General features: G+C 38.9%; 1 protein-coding gene across 1 annotated transcript; it reads right to left on the reverse strand.

Annotated features, from left to right (window-relative positions):
• Nucleotides 1-1,727: 1,727 nt before the first annotated feature.
• On the reverse strand, nt 1,728-2,817 carry LOC107150725 (olfactory receptor 4D1). The gene has a single exon (XM_015495854.2). It carries the CDS (start codon nt 2,801-2,803, stop codon nt 1,868-1,870), a length of 936 nt encoding a protein of 311 aa, XP_015351340.1. The 5' UTR covers nt 2,804-2,817; the 3' UTR covers nt 1,728-1,867.
• Nucleotides 2,818-15,214: the final 12,397 nt, after the last annotated feature.

Genomic DNA, 15,214 nt, shown 5'->3' on the forward strand with positions numbered 1-15,214 from the left:
TGGACTGAGCCTTGGAAACCAGGAGCTGAAATATACTTTCCCTCCTCTGAATTATTCTTGTTGAATATTTTGGTCATGTTAACGCAAGGCTGACTAAAACAGTATGCCCCCTGTCCTCAATAAGATCTCATTCTAGAGTGGGAAGTTCAGGATAAAGGCAAAGCAAAGCATACATGGGGTACAGCCTTGGAACTAAAATCATTAACTCAAAGTTTGAACTTTAATAGCCATGGTCCTGTACTCTTTGGCCTTTGTTCCCCAACCGTATTATGCCATCCTTCTCTCAGCCACACTATCACTATCCAAATGAAGGGAATATTATGTTGGATAATGTCTTGGTTTGTTATACTGCCACCCAAAATACCTGAGGCTCAGTAATTTACTAAGTACAGAAATTTATTTTCTCATAGCCCTGGAGGGTGAGAAGATCAAGATCAAATCCCTGGCAGGTTTGGTTGTCTGGAGAGGATTTCTCTTTGCTTCCAAAATGGTGCCTTCTTGCTGAAGCCTCTGGAGGGAAGAAATGCTGTGTCCTCGCATGGTTAAAAATGAAGGACAATCCCATTCACAAGGGAGGAACCCTAATGGTCTAATCTCCTCCAGAGTCCCCACCTCTTAATATTGGCCAGTTGTCTTAAACCCATTTCTGCTGCCATAACAAACACCACAGATGGAGTAAATTATAAAGGAAAAAATGTATTCCTCACAGCTCTGGAGGCCAGGAAGTTTTATATCAAGTTGCCAGTATTGTATGAGGGTTTTCTGGCTGTGGGATGACATGGCAGAGGGCATCACCTGGAGAAAAGTGGTAGCGTTAGAGTTCAGGTAACTCTTCCTGATTTTATAAAGCCATTAATGCCACCATGGGGGTGTCTTCCCTCATCTAAGTACCAAAAAAGCTCTTCTTCCAAATACCATCAACATATGAATTTGGATATTAAATTTCCAAGTCATGAAATTTGGGGAAACACCATAGCAGTTAAGTAACATGTTTTGAAGGCTGTCCAGGAAGTGTTTAGCAGAGAAGGCACAAAACCAAAGGGAAAATGCCATTACAGGAAACACCTGGACAATGTTAAGAGTCAGAGCACTTAAAAAAAAAAAAAAAAAGTCAGAGCACTGCCAGGTGTGGTAGTACACACCCATAATTTCAGCATCTTGGGAGGCTAAGACAGGTAGATCACAAGGTCAGAGCTAGTCTCAGTGACTTAGCAAGGCACTGAGCAACTTAGTGAGACTTTGTCTCCAAAGAAAAAAATAAAAAAGGGCTGGGGATGTGGCTCAGTGGTTAGGCACTCCTGGATTCAATCCCTGGCACCAAAAAAAAAAAAAGGAAAGAAATGGAAAAAGAGCCGGACTATTTCCTAAATACCACAGTGGAGAATGAGGTGAGGAGACAAGAAGCAGAAAAGAACATGATTGACCTGGAGTTGACACAAAGTGGTTGATCATTCACCAGACATTCATCTATAGATGAGGAACTCTCTAGGTTTTCCCTTGTGGTCCTGGGAGAGTCTGAGTTTCAGATACCATCCATATTTTCTGGCCCTAAACTTGAAGTCAGAGGAACAAACCTTTTCCCCTTACTTGCTGCTTACCTTTGAACAAGTCACCACTCCCTGAATTTTCTCATTCGTAAAACTCTTTAATAATGATATATCCACCACCGATTTTGTGTGTGTGGGGGGGGGAAACAAGAATAAAGTGTGAAAGTGCCTGACCTAGTACGTGACCCAGGAGGAAGTTTTTAAGAAATAGTGGTGTAATATGATTTGTTGTACTTTATAAAGACTTGCTGCCGTCTTTTCACATGAGATAGCACAAGTTCAGAGTGAAGATTTGTCTTGGAAATCAACCTATTTAAAGTTCACTCCCTGCTGCAAATCACTAGGCGTTTGCCTAGTCTCTTCATGGCTGCCTGCATCTCCTGGTTCCTCAGGGTATAGATCATGGGGTTGAGCATGGGAGTCATGACGGTGTAGCTGATGGACACAGCCTTGTCCAAGGGGAAGGGAGTGAAGGGCCGGGAGTAGATATAGATACAGGGAATGAAGATCATGGAAACCACAATAATGTGGGTGGTGCACGTGGAAGCTGCCTTCCTCCTCGCCTGCCCCGAGTGGGACCTTAGCATCACCAGGATGACAGTGTAAGAGACGAGAAGGAGGAGGAACCAGAGGAGAACCAGCATCCCACTGTTGGAGATCATGAGGAGCTCCAGGAGGGATGTATCTGTGCATGCGAGTCTCAATACTTGGGGAACATCACAGTAGAAGTTATCCAGGACATTGGGGCCACAGTAAGGCAATGGGAGCATTATAATCAGCTGGACAATGGAGTGGACAAAGCCCCCTGCCCAGGCAGCCACCACCAGCCCCACACACAATCGAGTGTTCATGATGGTGACATAGTGGAGGGGCCGGGAGATGGCTATGTATCGGTCGTAGGCCATCACGGAAAGAAAGAAGACGGTCCCACCTCCCAAGAGGTGGAAGAAAAAGATCTGGGCCATGCATCCTTGGTAGGAAATGGTCTTGGTCTCATGAAAGAAGTCCACCAGCATCTTTGGGCAGGTGACTGTGGAATAGCAGAGGTCGATGACGGCCAGATTTCGGAGCAGAAAATACATAGGCATGTGGAGCCGGGGGTCAAAAGTCACTGTAACCATGATAAGAATGTTTCCCATGACAGTGGTAATGTAGACAAATAGGAACACCAGGAACAGGAATTTCTGGAGTTCCCGGGTTTGTGAGAACCCTAAAAGGATAAACTCTGACACCCATGTGATGTTCTGTGGTTCCATGGGGTCTTCCCCATGTGCCTAGAGAGGAGCAAAGAAAAAAAATCAAGATAATTCAATTATTTTTCTTTTGAGTTGATCAAAGTCACCTCTGAGTGCCATTCTAGATGCAGCTAAGGGGAGCCTTCCTTCCATGAGGATAAATACATATTTAAAGCACCAAGGGAAGTGTTGGTGTGTGGCAGCTTCAACAGCATGGCTTGGCCTCTCTGAGACAGCCCCTATCCTTGGACCCTACACTCCCAACCCTCACTCTCCCACTTGATCACTGACTTCTGAAATGCCAAGAGCATACTTCCTTATTTTATCTTATGACCTTTATCCCCACTAAGAGTACGATTTCCAGGTGCAGTGGCACATATCTGTAATCCTAGCAACTTCCAAGTCTGAGGCAGGAGGATCGCAAGTTACAGGCCAGCCCCAGCAATGTAATAAGGCCTGTCTCAAAATTAAAAATTAAAAAAGGGCTTGGGATGTAGTTCAGTGGTAAAGAACTCTTGGATTCGATCTTCAGAATGAAAAAAGGAGGGGTATCTGTGAAAAGGGAGAAGACTGTGTGCAGCAAGATTGCAAACTGCTAGAAATGCCTGGAAAATGGTGATGCATACATTAAAATTCAATACAATAGCAAGGCATTGTGGCACGTGCCATGATCCCAGAGACTTGGGAGGCTAAGGCAGTAGGATCACAAGTTCAAGCCAGCCTCGGCCACTTAGTAAATCCCTAAATTACTTAGCAAGACCCTGTCTCAAAGTTTTAAAAATTAAAAATAAGAGCTGGGAATGTGGTTCAGTGGTTAAGTGCCCCTGGGTTCAATCCTTGATACCAAAAAAAAAAAAAAAAAAAGTAAAAAGAAAACTCAGTACACTACTCTCTCTATTTGGTACACTACTCTTTCTACCGGTGGGTGTATAAATATTTCCATGGTAGACATAAGATGAAAAGTCAAGGATACACTCATTTTGATCCCGATGTCTTTGTGTTACTTGAATATTTTTACTTTGAACAATGCACAAGACATGGTGGAAAGAATGGATATGAAAATAATACATGCATGGATTTTATCACGTAGAAGTATAGGTGATACAAAAAATGATTTTGTAATTCTTATAATTGTACATAAAATTTATATATAATATGCCTGATATAAATTTCACAAAACAAATAAAAAAATCATACCATCTTTACCATCAGCCCACTCCCAAGTACCAGGTAGCATTCTCAACTCTCTCAGCAATTTACCTGTTAGTATAAATGCATTTCCATTCATTCATGAGAGCCAATTATGATCTTGAGAGATGTGATAGACATGCGCCTGATAGTAGAAGATGCTTGTGAAATGTTGAATGATTCAAAACTTATCTTTTAAAAATATTCATGGCTTATTATTACCTATGGAGAAAGAATTCAAACTTATCTCAAATTCATCAGTCATTGAAGATGTTCAATTAAAATATAACAAGGGGCAATTTATTTCTTGAATTATCACATTGATAAATAATTTTTAAGACTTGTAAACTCAGCACTATTGAGAGTTTGGAGAAATAGCAAATCACTGGTAATGTAATCATTCTGAAGACAATTTGAAAATATGTATTAAATCCATAAATGATTTGTACTCTCTGACCATTAATTTCTCTCTTGGGCATCCGCTTTTAAGAGAACAAAAGTTAATTTTTTAAATGTATGGTTAAAGTTGTTCATCACAGCAGTAAAATATCAGTATAATATCAATAAGAAACAATGCAAATGCACAACTCTAAGACATCGGTTAAATTAAATGTGGTACTTGTGAAATACTAGTTAGCAATAAATACATTTAATTATATGGGATTTTGTTTTGCCATGTAGTGCTGTTGTTTTATTTTTTTATTTTTATTTTTTGAGAGAGAAATTTTTAATATTCATTTTTTAGTTTTCGGTGGACACAACATCTTTATTTTATTTTTATGTAGTTCTGAGGATCGAACCCAGTGCCCGGAGCATGCGAGGCGAGCACATTACCAGTTGAGCCACATCCCCAGCCCAGTGCTGTTGTTTTAAATGGAGAATTACAAAACATTTTATTAAAATATGTTATGTTTTATATGCTCTATGTATTTTATATATGTTATAAAGGCAAAGGGAAAAAAGAAGATCAAAATGTAACAATGTCAACAGTCGTTACATCTGGTTGGTGGAACTGACTGAATACATATTTTTCTCCTTTATAATTTTTTTTTATTTCTCATATTTTATAGTCATAAAATTTTAATAAAACCCCAAAAAGTACTACAATAAAACCAAAAGGGAAACAAGATAAAGACGGAGCGGCTTCTCAGGGTTACCCGGCCACCAGCACTGTCAAGGTCTAAGACAACCCAGGTGTGGAAGGTGTGGATTTCAGGGAACAGGAAACCGCAGAGCCCTGAGGAAAGTCAAGAGGAAAGAGAGAAGAAGAGAGGTGCAAGTGGTGGGGAGAGGAAACATCCTCCCCCCACCCCATGGACAGAAGGAGCCATTGCAGAACCACCTGGTTCCTTCCCTCCTGATAATCAGTTCTCCTTCACAGTTCCCAGGGTCTCTTTAATGGGCACATCCTGTTGGCAGCCACGGGTCCTTTCTCCTTCACATCCCTGTGCCATGTGGACCAGTGAGCTGTCATTATCGTTCTGTAATCATCCATTTTTTTTTTTTTTTTTTTGGATGGTGCTGGGGATTGAACCCAGGGCCTTATATGCATGTGAGGCAAGTACTCTACCAACTGAGCTATAGCCCAGCCCTCTGTAATCGTTCTTATTCCTTCTCTACCCCAACATCACCTTCCTTTCTGGCTCTATTTCTGCCTCTTATGCCCCCGCCCAGCTAGATTTCTCCCTTGCATTCTGCATGCGTTGTCACCAAGGCTCATTAGTTCTTCCTCTGCCTGACTCATTGCTATGGGCTTCCAAGTGCCTGCTTGCTTCTAGGTTGAGCTCCGTTTTAATCCACACTGTGCAATACAGCACATATGGAAACTTCCTAAAGGACATCTTCCCCCTTTAGTTCAAAGTGCTTTCAAAAATTTCCATGGCTATTTATTGTCAGTGGAACAGGGCTCACATTTAGATGGGTCTTAGGGGCTTCCTCACCACTCGCCTCCTCCCTTTCTTTCTAGACCTATCTTTCTCTCACTGGAAACCGTCTATTGTTTGTAGTAGACGTGATTGTCATCAGAGTAAACGGTTATTCAGTGTTTACTATGTGCCATGGTGAACATTTTAAGTATCATCCTATTTAATCCTCATATATTGGTCTGATGCTTATAAAGTATAGTTCATGAATAATTCATATATATTTATACATAAAAGACCTGGGGCTTGAAGAGAGTAAATAACTGCCCCAGATCACACTGAAAATGAGTAGCAGAGCAGGAATTCTAAGCCATGTCTGACTGGCCCCAGAATCCGCATTCCTACCACCAATCTCTTATTCCTTTCTCCCCTCTAAGACTCCTCCACTCCAACCAAGCTGATCTCCTTCTGGGTTCCTCTGTCTTAGTGCTCTTCACTGGGTCAGGGCCTTGCCCCACCAGAACTGCCTTTCAGAATTCTACCCGTTTTTTAAAAATTTATTTTGTGGTTTCTTCTTAGTTAGACATGACAGTAGAATCCATTCTGATAAAATTATACAAGCATAGGATATATCTTATTCTAATTAAGACCCCATTCTTGTGGGTAGGCATGATGGGGGTTCACTTAGGAATTCCATGTGTGTACACAGGAAGATTATGTTACATTTATGCTACTGTCTTTCCTATTGAAATCTACCCCTCTTTGAAGGTTCACTGACAGTTAGCTCTTCTATAACATTGCATGTGTTGGCATTTTTCCATGAGGACAGCCCTGTCGGGTCATATGGATTGTAATTTCACTGCAAGTCCAGGAAGTTGAGTACACTGCGGCACCTAGAGCCCACAGAGCCTTTCTACAAGTGGTTCCCAAATGAATGCTTGATTGCCTGATGGTGGATGGAGTGCTGCGATGGGCCAAACCACTGAGAGTTGAGAAGAGAGGAGACACTGGAAGACAGAGTGCAGTTTGAGAAATCTTGAAGGAAATCCAAGAATCCTACTTCCTAACTTGACCAGATTTGTGAACCTACAAGCATCATCTCAGCACAGTCAGCATTCTTTCTGCAAACTTGCAAGAATCTTTGGGAATGCTTCTCCCACCTACCTGCGCAGAGAGTACATTTAGAGGGATTCTAGACAGGAAAGGAAATAATGAGATATAGGGGAAGGACACAAATGCACGGGGAAAGGGAAGGATTCCATGCATCTTTCTGTTGTTCCTCAGTCATGTCTTCCACAGGTCTCTGCTTTTAGGAAATCAGTCCACGTGTTACAAAGAGGGAGCAGGGGAGGAGGAATACGTGGGCTCCAAAAATAAGAGAGAATCTACTCTGTGTCAATTTGGTAACAACAATAGTTTTCAATAAATACAAGTTTTAAGAACAGGGAGGCTAAGGTGAAAGGGTGGAAGCAGGAAGGAATGAAACTCAGGAGTGAGTGGGAGAGGTGGTAGGCAGGAGAAGGAGGAAGGTGGAGAAAGAGAGGAGAACTAAAAAGGAAACACTAGAGGGTGGGAAGTGTAAGAATAAGACCTGGTTGTATTTTCTCCTAGGGGTGGGAAGAAGCTGCATGGTGGATGTGGGAGGTGGGGGAAAGAACAGTACATGTCTATATTCTGCTCTCTCTCCCACCTTCTGTCCTAAATTCCACCCAACACATAAACCAATGTAGACAAAAGTCTTAGTTCTAGATACACGTAGCTGTTCTTCCAAATGTCATTGCTCCAGAATTCTTGCCCAGTGGCTTCTTCATACCTTCCCCTCCCCACACTTGTCTCACCACAGGCTTTGGCAGGAGACTCCTCAGTGTTGACTTGACCACAGGAAGGACACTGGAGCCTCACCTACCTCCAGCCCAAAGTGGCCAAGGAGATTTAGAGCCTCCCATCTTCTTGGTCAGCCTTCTCCTTCAGCTGTATTCTCCTGTCCTCTCTCAGACCAGGAACACATATAGGATTGGCCTTAAGGGAAGGGATATTCCTTAGAGGACAAAACTTAGGCTTAATTCTTGAAGTGAAGCTGAGCTCAGATTGCTGAAGGCAAAGTAGCAATGGGAGTTATTAAAAAGTCTGTGAGCTGTTGCATCAGATGCACACAATCATTGAGAGACTGTCTTGGGGCCAACACTTCAGGAGTATAGATCATAGGACCAAGATGAAGAATGAAAGCCCTGAAGGCGTGTGAATTGCCAGCAAGGTGATTAGAACCAAAGTCCTTATGGTCAGCACCATGGACAGGGAGATGTGTTCACCTTCTATTGCCCTTGTAGTTGGAAAAGCCATCTCTAAATCCTAGAACAGTCCAGGTCACCCCATCCAGAGAAGCTCTGAAGCCTTTCTCACATATTCTTCTCATCCCAACTTTTGAAATGCTCTCTTCACAGGCAGAGGGACCTTCTCAATATAAACTAAGTACATTTATTCACATACCTTAAAAACCATTGTTTCAAGTCATGCATGGTGTCACCTGCCTGTAACTCCATTGACTCAAGAAGCTGAGGATCACAAGTTCAAAGTCAGCCTCAGCAATTTTGTGAGACTCTAAGCAACTTAGTGAGACCATGTCTCAAAATGAAAAGTGTGAACTGTGATGAAGCTCAGTGCTTCATGAAATACCCAGTGCCCCTGAATGCAATACCCAGTGCCAATAAAAATCATTTAAAATGTACAATTCAGTGAGTTTCAGTATTTTCACAAGCTTGCATATTGCCACTGCTATTTAATTCCAGAATACTTTCACCACTCCTAAAAGAAACCTTGTATCCTTTAGTAGTCACTTTTCATTGGGTTCTCTCCCCAGTTCCTGGCAATCAGTAATTTTTTTTTTTTTGTCTCTATGGATTAACCTTTCCTGGACATTTTATATAAGTGGAAATGGGTTTTTATGTATGTCTTATTTCTTTCACTTGTGATTTCAAATTTCATCTATGTTGTAGCATATATCAATACTTCATTCCTTTTTTTCCACATTTTATTGGTGCATAATAGTTGTACATAATGATGGAATTCATTGTTACATATTCATGCATGCACATGATATAACAATATAATTTGACCAATGTCATTCCCCATAATTTCCCCTGGTCCCTTTCCTCTCCTCTACTGATCTCTCTTTCATTTTCATGGAGTGCCGCAGTCTGGCTGGGCACAAATAACTGGGAGGTCACGAGCCACTTGTAGGTTCAAAACAGGAACTACTTTATTGCCTGAGCCCCACGGAAACTCCGAGAGAACCAACGGGAACTCAACGAGAACTCCGCAAGAACCCAAAAGTAGTGGGCACCCAAGGTAGCAGGAGCCGCCCCATTGCCGGACAGCAGAGGTCCACATACACAACTGAATACACAGCTTGTTTCAATTCAGCATCATCCAGTTACAGCAATCAGTCATTATCTTAATAATTATACACAGCGTAACTTAATTATCATCATCTTAATGGCTCGCTGGCATTACTTCTCAACCACTCCTTCTGGGAAAATGCCAGGCGCCATCCTGATTTGGTTGTGGCTCTCAACAATGGAGTTCCCCCTTTTCTTTCTTCTCTAGCTTTAAATGTATGAGAGAAAACATATGACCCTTGACATTCTGAGTTTGGTTTAATTGGCTTAACATTTTCCTAACATCATTCTTCTTTATGGCTGAATAAAACTCCATTGTGTATATATACTACACTTTCTTTACCCATTCATCCATTAACAGACACCGAGGCTGGTTACATAGGTTGACTATTGTGAATTGTACTGCTATGTGTATTTATCACTATAGTCTGCTGACTTTGGGTCATGTGGTGGTTCTATCCCTAGTCTTTTGAGGAACCTTCATATTTATTTCCATAGTAGTTGTACTAATTTAAAATCCCATCAACAATGTAAAAGGTTCCTTTTTCTCCACATCCTCTCCAGCATTTATTATTATTTGTGTCCTTGATGGCTGCCATTCTTACTGGAATGAGATGAAATATCAGTGTAGTTTTGATTTGCATTTTCCTAATTGCTAATAATGTTGAACATTTCTTCATATATTTGTTGGTCATTTGTATTTCTTCTTTTGAGAACTCTCTATTCAGTTTATTTTCCCATTAATTAATTGAGTTATTGATGGGGTTAGTATTGAGTACTTTTTTTAGTTCTTTATATATTTATATATTCTGGATAGTGTCTGCTTGATGCAATCACAGCACCAAAGTTAGGGGCATAAATATTTATATATCTTCTTAGTGGATTGTTCCCTTTATCAGTATGAAGTGACCTTCTTTGTCTCTTCTGATTAATTTTAACTTGAAGTCTGCTTTGTCACCTATGAGAATAGTACTCCTGCTTGTTTGGGGGCTCCATTTGCATGGTATATCAATTTCATCTTTTTCACTTTCAGCCTGTGGCTATCTTTGTCTATAAGTTTAGTCTCTTGAAAGGAACATATAGCTGTGTCTTGTTTTCTAATCCATTCTGCCAGCCTATGTTTTTTAATTGGAGAATTGAGATCATTTACATTCAGTGTTATTTTAGGTACATGTTTATTAATTACTGCCATTTTATTTATTTCTAATGTTTGATTGGTCTTTTTCTCATTTGCTTAGTTGCTCTTCAAATTAGATTAATTAATTTATGAACTCTGGGATTTGTTTTTTATTTCTTCTATGTGAATTATTTATTTAAGTATTTTTAATAATGCTGGCTTAGTAGTCATGAATTCTTTCAGTTTCTGCTTATCTTGGAAGATTTTTTTTTTTTTGGTTGTTCAAAACATTACAAAGCTCTTGACATATCATATTTCATACATTAGATTCAAGTTGGTTATGAACTCCCATTTTTACCCCAAATACAGATTGCAGAATCACATCGGTTACACATCCACATTTTTACATAATGCCCTATTAGTAACTGTTGTTTTCTGCTACCTTTCCTATCCTCTACTATCCCCCCTCCCCTCCCCTCCCATCTTCTCTCTCTACCCCATCTACTGTAATTCATTTCTCTCCTTGTTTATTTTCCCATTCCCCTCACAACCTCTTATATGTAATTTTGCATAACAATTAGGGTCTCCCTCCATTACCATGCAATTTCCCTTTTCTCTCCCTTTCCCTCCCACCTCATGTATCTGTTTAATGTTAATCTTTTCTTCCTGCTCTTCCTCCCTGCTCTGTTCTTAGTTGCTCTCATTATATCAAAGAAGACATTTGGTATTTGTTTTTTAGGGATTGGCTAGCTTCACTAAGCATAATCTGCTCTAGTGCCATCCATTTCCCTGCAAATTCTATGATTTTGTCATTTTTTAGTGCTGCGTAATACTCCATGGTGTATAAATGCCACATTTTTTTTATCCATTCATCTATTGAAGGGCATCTGGGTTGGTTCCACAGTCTAGCAATTGTGAATTGTGCTGCTATGAACATCGATGTAGCAGTATCCCTGTAGTACGCTCTTTTAAGGTCTTCAGGGAATAGTCCAAGAAGGGCAATAGCTGGGTCAAATGGTGGTTCCATTCCCAGCTTTCCCAGGAATCTCCATACTGCTTTCCAGATTGGCCGCACCAGTTTGCAGTCCCACCAGCAATGTACAAGAGTACCCTTTTCCCCACATCCTCTCCAGCACTTGTTGTTGTTTGACTTCATAATGGCTGCCAATCTTACTGGAGTGAGATGGTATCTTAGGGTGGTTTTGATTTGCATTTCTCTGACTGCTAGAGATGGTGAGCATTTTTTCATGTACTTGTTGATTGATTGTATGTCCTCCTCTGAGAAGTGTCTGTTCAGGTCCTTGGCCCATTTGTTGATTGGGTTATTTGTTATCTTATTGTCTAATTTTTTGAGTTCTTTGTATACTCTGGATATTAGGGCTCTATCTGAAGTGTGAGGAGTAAAAATTTGTTCCCATGATGTAGGCTCCCTATTTACCTCTCTTATTGTTTCTCTTGATGAGAAAAAACTTTTCAGTTTAAGTAAGTCCCATTTGTTGATTCTTGTTATTAACTCTTGTGCTATGGGTGTCCTATTAAGGAATTTGGAGCCCGACCCCACAATATGTAGATCAGAGCCAACTTTTTCTTCTATCAAACGCAGAGTCTCTGATTTGATATCTAGCTCCTTGATCCACTTTGAGTTAACTTTTGTGCATGGCGAGAGAAGGGGATTCAGTTTCATTTTGTTGCAAATTGTTCCCAGGGCTTTGTGCATACTAGGCAAGTGCTCTACTGCTGAGCTAACCTTCCCCCAAGCCATCTAATGTGGATGCTTGTGATTTGTTTTTTCTTGCTTAATTGCTCTGGCTAGGACTTTCAGTATAATGGAGAATGACAATGACACAAGTGAGTATCCTTGTCTTATTCCTAATCTTAGAGAGAAAGGAGAAAACTTTTAATCTTTTACCATTGAGTATAATGTCAGCTGTAGGGTTTTTTAATATTTTTTTTAATATTTATTTTTTAGTTGTAGTTGGACATAATACCTTTATTTTATTCATTCACTTTTTTTTTTAACATGGTACTGAGGATTGAACCCAGGGTCTTGCACGTGCGAGGCAAGTGCTCTACTGCTGAGCCACAACTCCAGCCCAGCTGTAGGTTTTTCATAAAAGCTCCTCTTCTGTTTCTAATATATTTAAAGTGTTTTTAGTAACTAAAGATTGTTGAATTTTTTTTATTCTTTTGTTTCTGTTGAGATGATTATGTGATTTTTTTCTTCATTTTATTAATGTAGTGTATAACACTGAATGCTTTTTGTTTGTTAAACCACTATATAATTTCTGGAAATAAATCCCATCTATCATGGAGTAATAATTATTTTAACATGATGTTGGGTTTGGTTTGCCAGTATTTTGTGGAGAACTTTCTGCTTTTATATTTGTAAGAAATATAGTCTACAGTTCTTTTCTCGTGAAATCATTTTTTTATATATTGATCATGGACCCAGAAATTTTGTTATTGGGGTAATGTTGATCTCATAGAATGTGTTAGAATGTATTCTCTTTACTTCTCTTTTGTGGAAGAGTTTGAATAGTTTTGATGTTAATTTTCTTTTAAATGTTTGATGGAATTCACCAGAGAAGATTTTGGGTCCTGGTCTTTTCTCGATTGAGAGATTTTTGAAGACTTATTTAATATTTACTTTTGGTAAATCTGTTGAGATTTCCTATTTCTTCTTAATCAGTTTTGGCAGTTTATTTATTTCTTTAAATTTTTGATGGGAAGAAAATTTTATTTTCATCTAATATTTTATACAAGACATATTCCTACATCATTAAATGATTTTTTCACATTTTTATTGGTACATTACAGTTGTACATAATGGTGGAATTTGTTGTTACACATGCACACAATATAACTATATAATTTGGCCAATATCCCTCTTTAGCACTTCCCCCAATTAGTTCATTTCTAAGAATTTCTCTACCTAATCTAAATTATCTAATCTGTTAGTATAAAACTACTTAAACTTTCTTATAATCTTTTCAGTTTTTCTAGCATTGGTAGTATTGTCCCTGTTTCCATTATGGTTTCATTTATTGACTCTTTTCTCTTTTTCATCTTAGTGTATCTAAAGGTCTGTAAATGCTGTTGATTATTTCAAAGAATAAAATTTGTTTACACGATAATTTCTATTGTTTTGTGTTCTTTATTTCATTTATCCCTGATCTAATTTTTATTATTTCTTTTTTTCTGGCTTTGATTTTAGTTTATGCTTCTTTTTTCAGGCTCTTAACATACAATGTTAGATAGTTGATTTTAGGGTTTTGTGTGAGTATGTGGTGGGGGGTACTGGGCATTGAAGTCAGTGACACTCTACCACTGAACTGTATGCCAAGCCTTTTTTTCATTTTTTATTTTGAGACAGGATCTCTCTGTATTGCCCAGGCTAGTCTCAAACTTGTGATTCTCCTGCTTTCCCATTGCTGGGATTTCACATGTGTACCACCATGTCTGGCTTCTTTCTTCTTTTTATTTTTAATTTTTAAAAAAATCTTATTTCTTCTTTTTAAAGTATGTTTTTACAACTACAAATTATCCTCTAAGTACTGCTCTCACTGCTTCCTATAAATGTTGAGTGTGTGTGTGTGTGTGTGTGTGTGTGTTTGCATTCATATTAAGGTATTTTCTAATTTCATTAGTGAATTTTTATTTGGTGCATCTGTTATGAAAGAGTGTTTAATTTCCATACATTTGTGAAATTTCCATTTTCCCATTTTATTATTAAAATCTAGCTTTGTTTCATTGTGTTCAGAGGAGACACTTTGTCGGATTTCAATCTCCTAACATTTGTTAAGCTGGGTTTAGTGGCATACACCTGTAATCCCAGGGAGGCTGTAATCCCAGGGGCACACATCTGTAATACTGGGGAGGTTGGGGCAGGAGGAACAAGAGTTCAAGACCAGCCTAGGCAACATAGGGAGACCCTGTCTCAAATTTTTAAAAAAGGGTGGGAGGTTTCTACTGGAGATGAAGCTCAGTGGTAGACACCACTGGGTTCAATCCCTACTTCTGCAAATTAAAAAAAAAAGAAAACGTTTAGGGCCTATCACGGTCTGGAGATTGTTCCACATGAACTTAAGAAGAAAAATATATTTTCTGCTGTTTTTAGATGGTCTGTATCATGTCTTTTTTTTTTTGTCTAATTGATTTGTAATATTGTTCAAGTCCCCTGTTTTTATATTGATCTCATTCTATCTTTCTTTTCATGGAGTATCTTTTTCATAACCTTTCGTGTTAAACCTGTTTTTGAAATTAGATTTCAAGTGAATCTCTTATAAGCATCACATAGTTGAATTACAGTGTTTTAATTCATTCTTCTAACCTCTTCATTGGTGAGTATAACTCATTTGTATTTAAAGTGATTACTGATTTGAAGAATGTATTTCTTGAGCTGGGGTTGTAGCTCAGTGGTGGAGTGTTTGCCTAGCATGTGTGAGGCCCTGGACTCAGTTCTGAGCACACATATAAATAAATACAAATGAAGTTCTATCAACAACTAAATATATCTCACACATATATATATATATCACACACACACACACACACACATATGAATTTACTTCTGCCATTGTGCTATTTTTGTATTCTGTATGTCTTACATTGTTTTCCCCCTTGATTTCTCTAACACCGCCTTTGTGGTGTTTGGTTGTGATGCTTGCTTGTTTGTTTTTTTCCCCAGTGATCACTTTGATTTCCTCTTTATTTTTTTCTGTATATAATTAAGTTACCATAGAGATCACAGTTAACATCCTAAATACATAACTATCTAGTTTAAATTTAGTCCAAATCTAGTTTGATACCAACTATCTAGTTTAAATTTAGTCCAAATCTAGTTTGATACCAACTTAACTTCAATAACATG

Source organism: Marmota marmota, unplaced genomic scaffold (assembly GCF_001458135.2).
Source record: "Marmota marmota marmota unplaced genomic scaffold, marMar, whole genome shotgun sequence".
NCBI classification, from domain to species: Eukaryota; Metazoa; Chordata; class Mammalia; order Rodentia; family Sciuridae; genus Marmota; species Marmota marmota.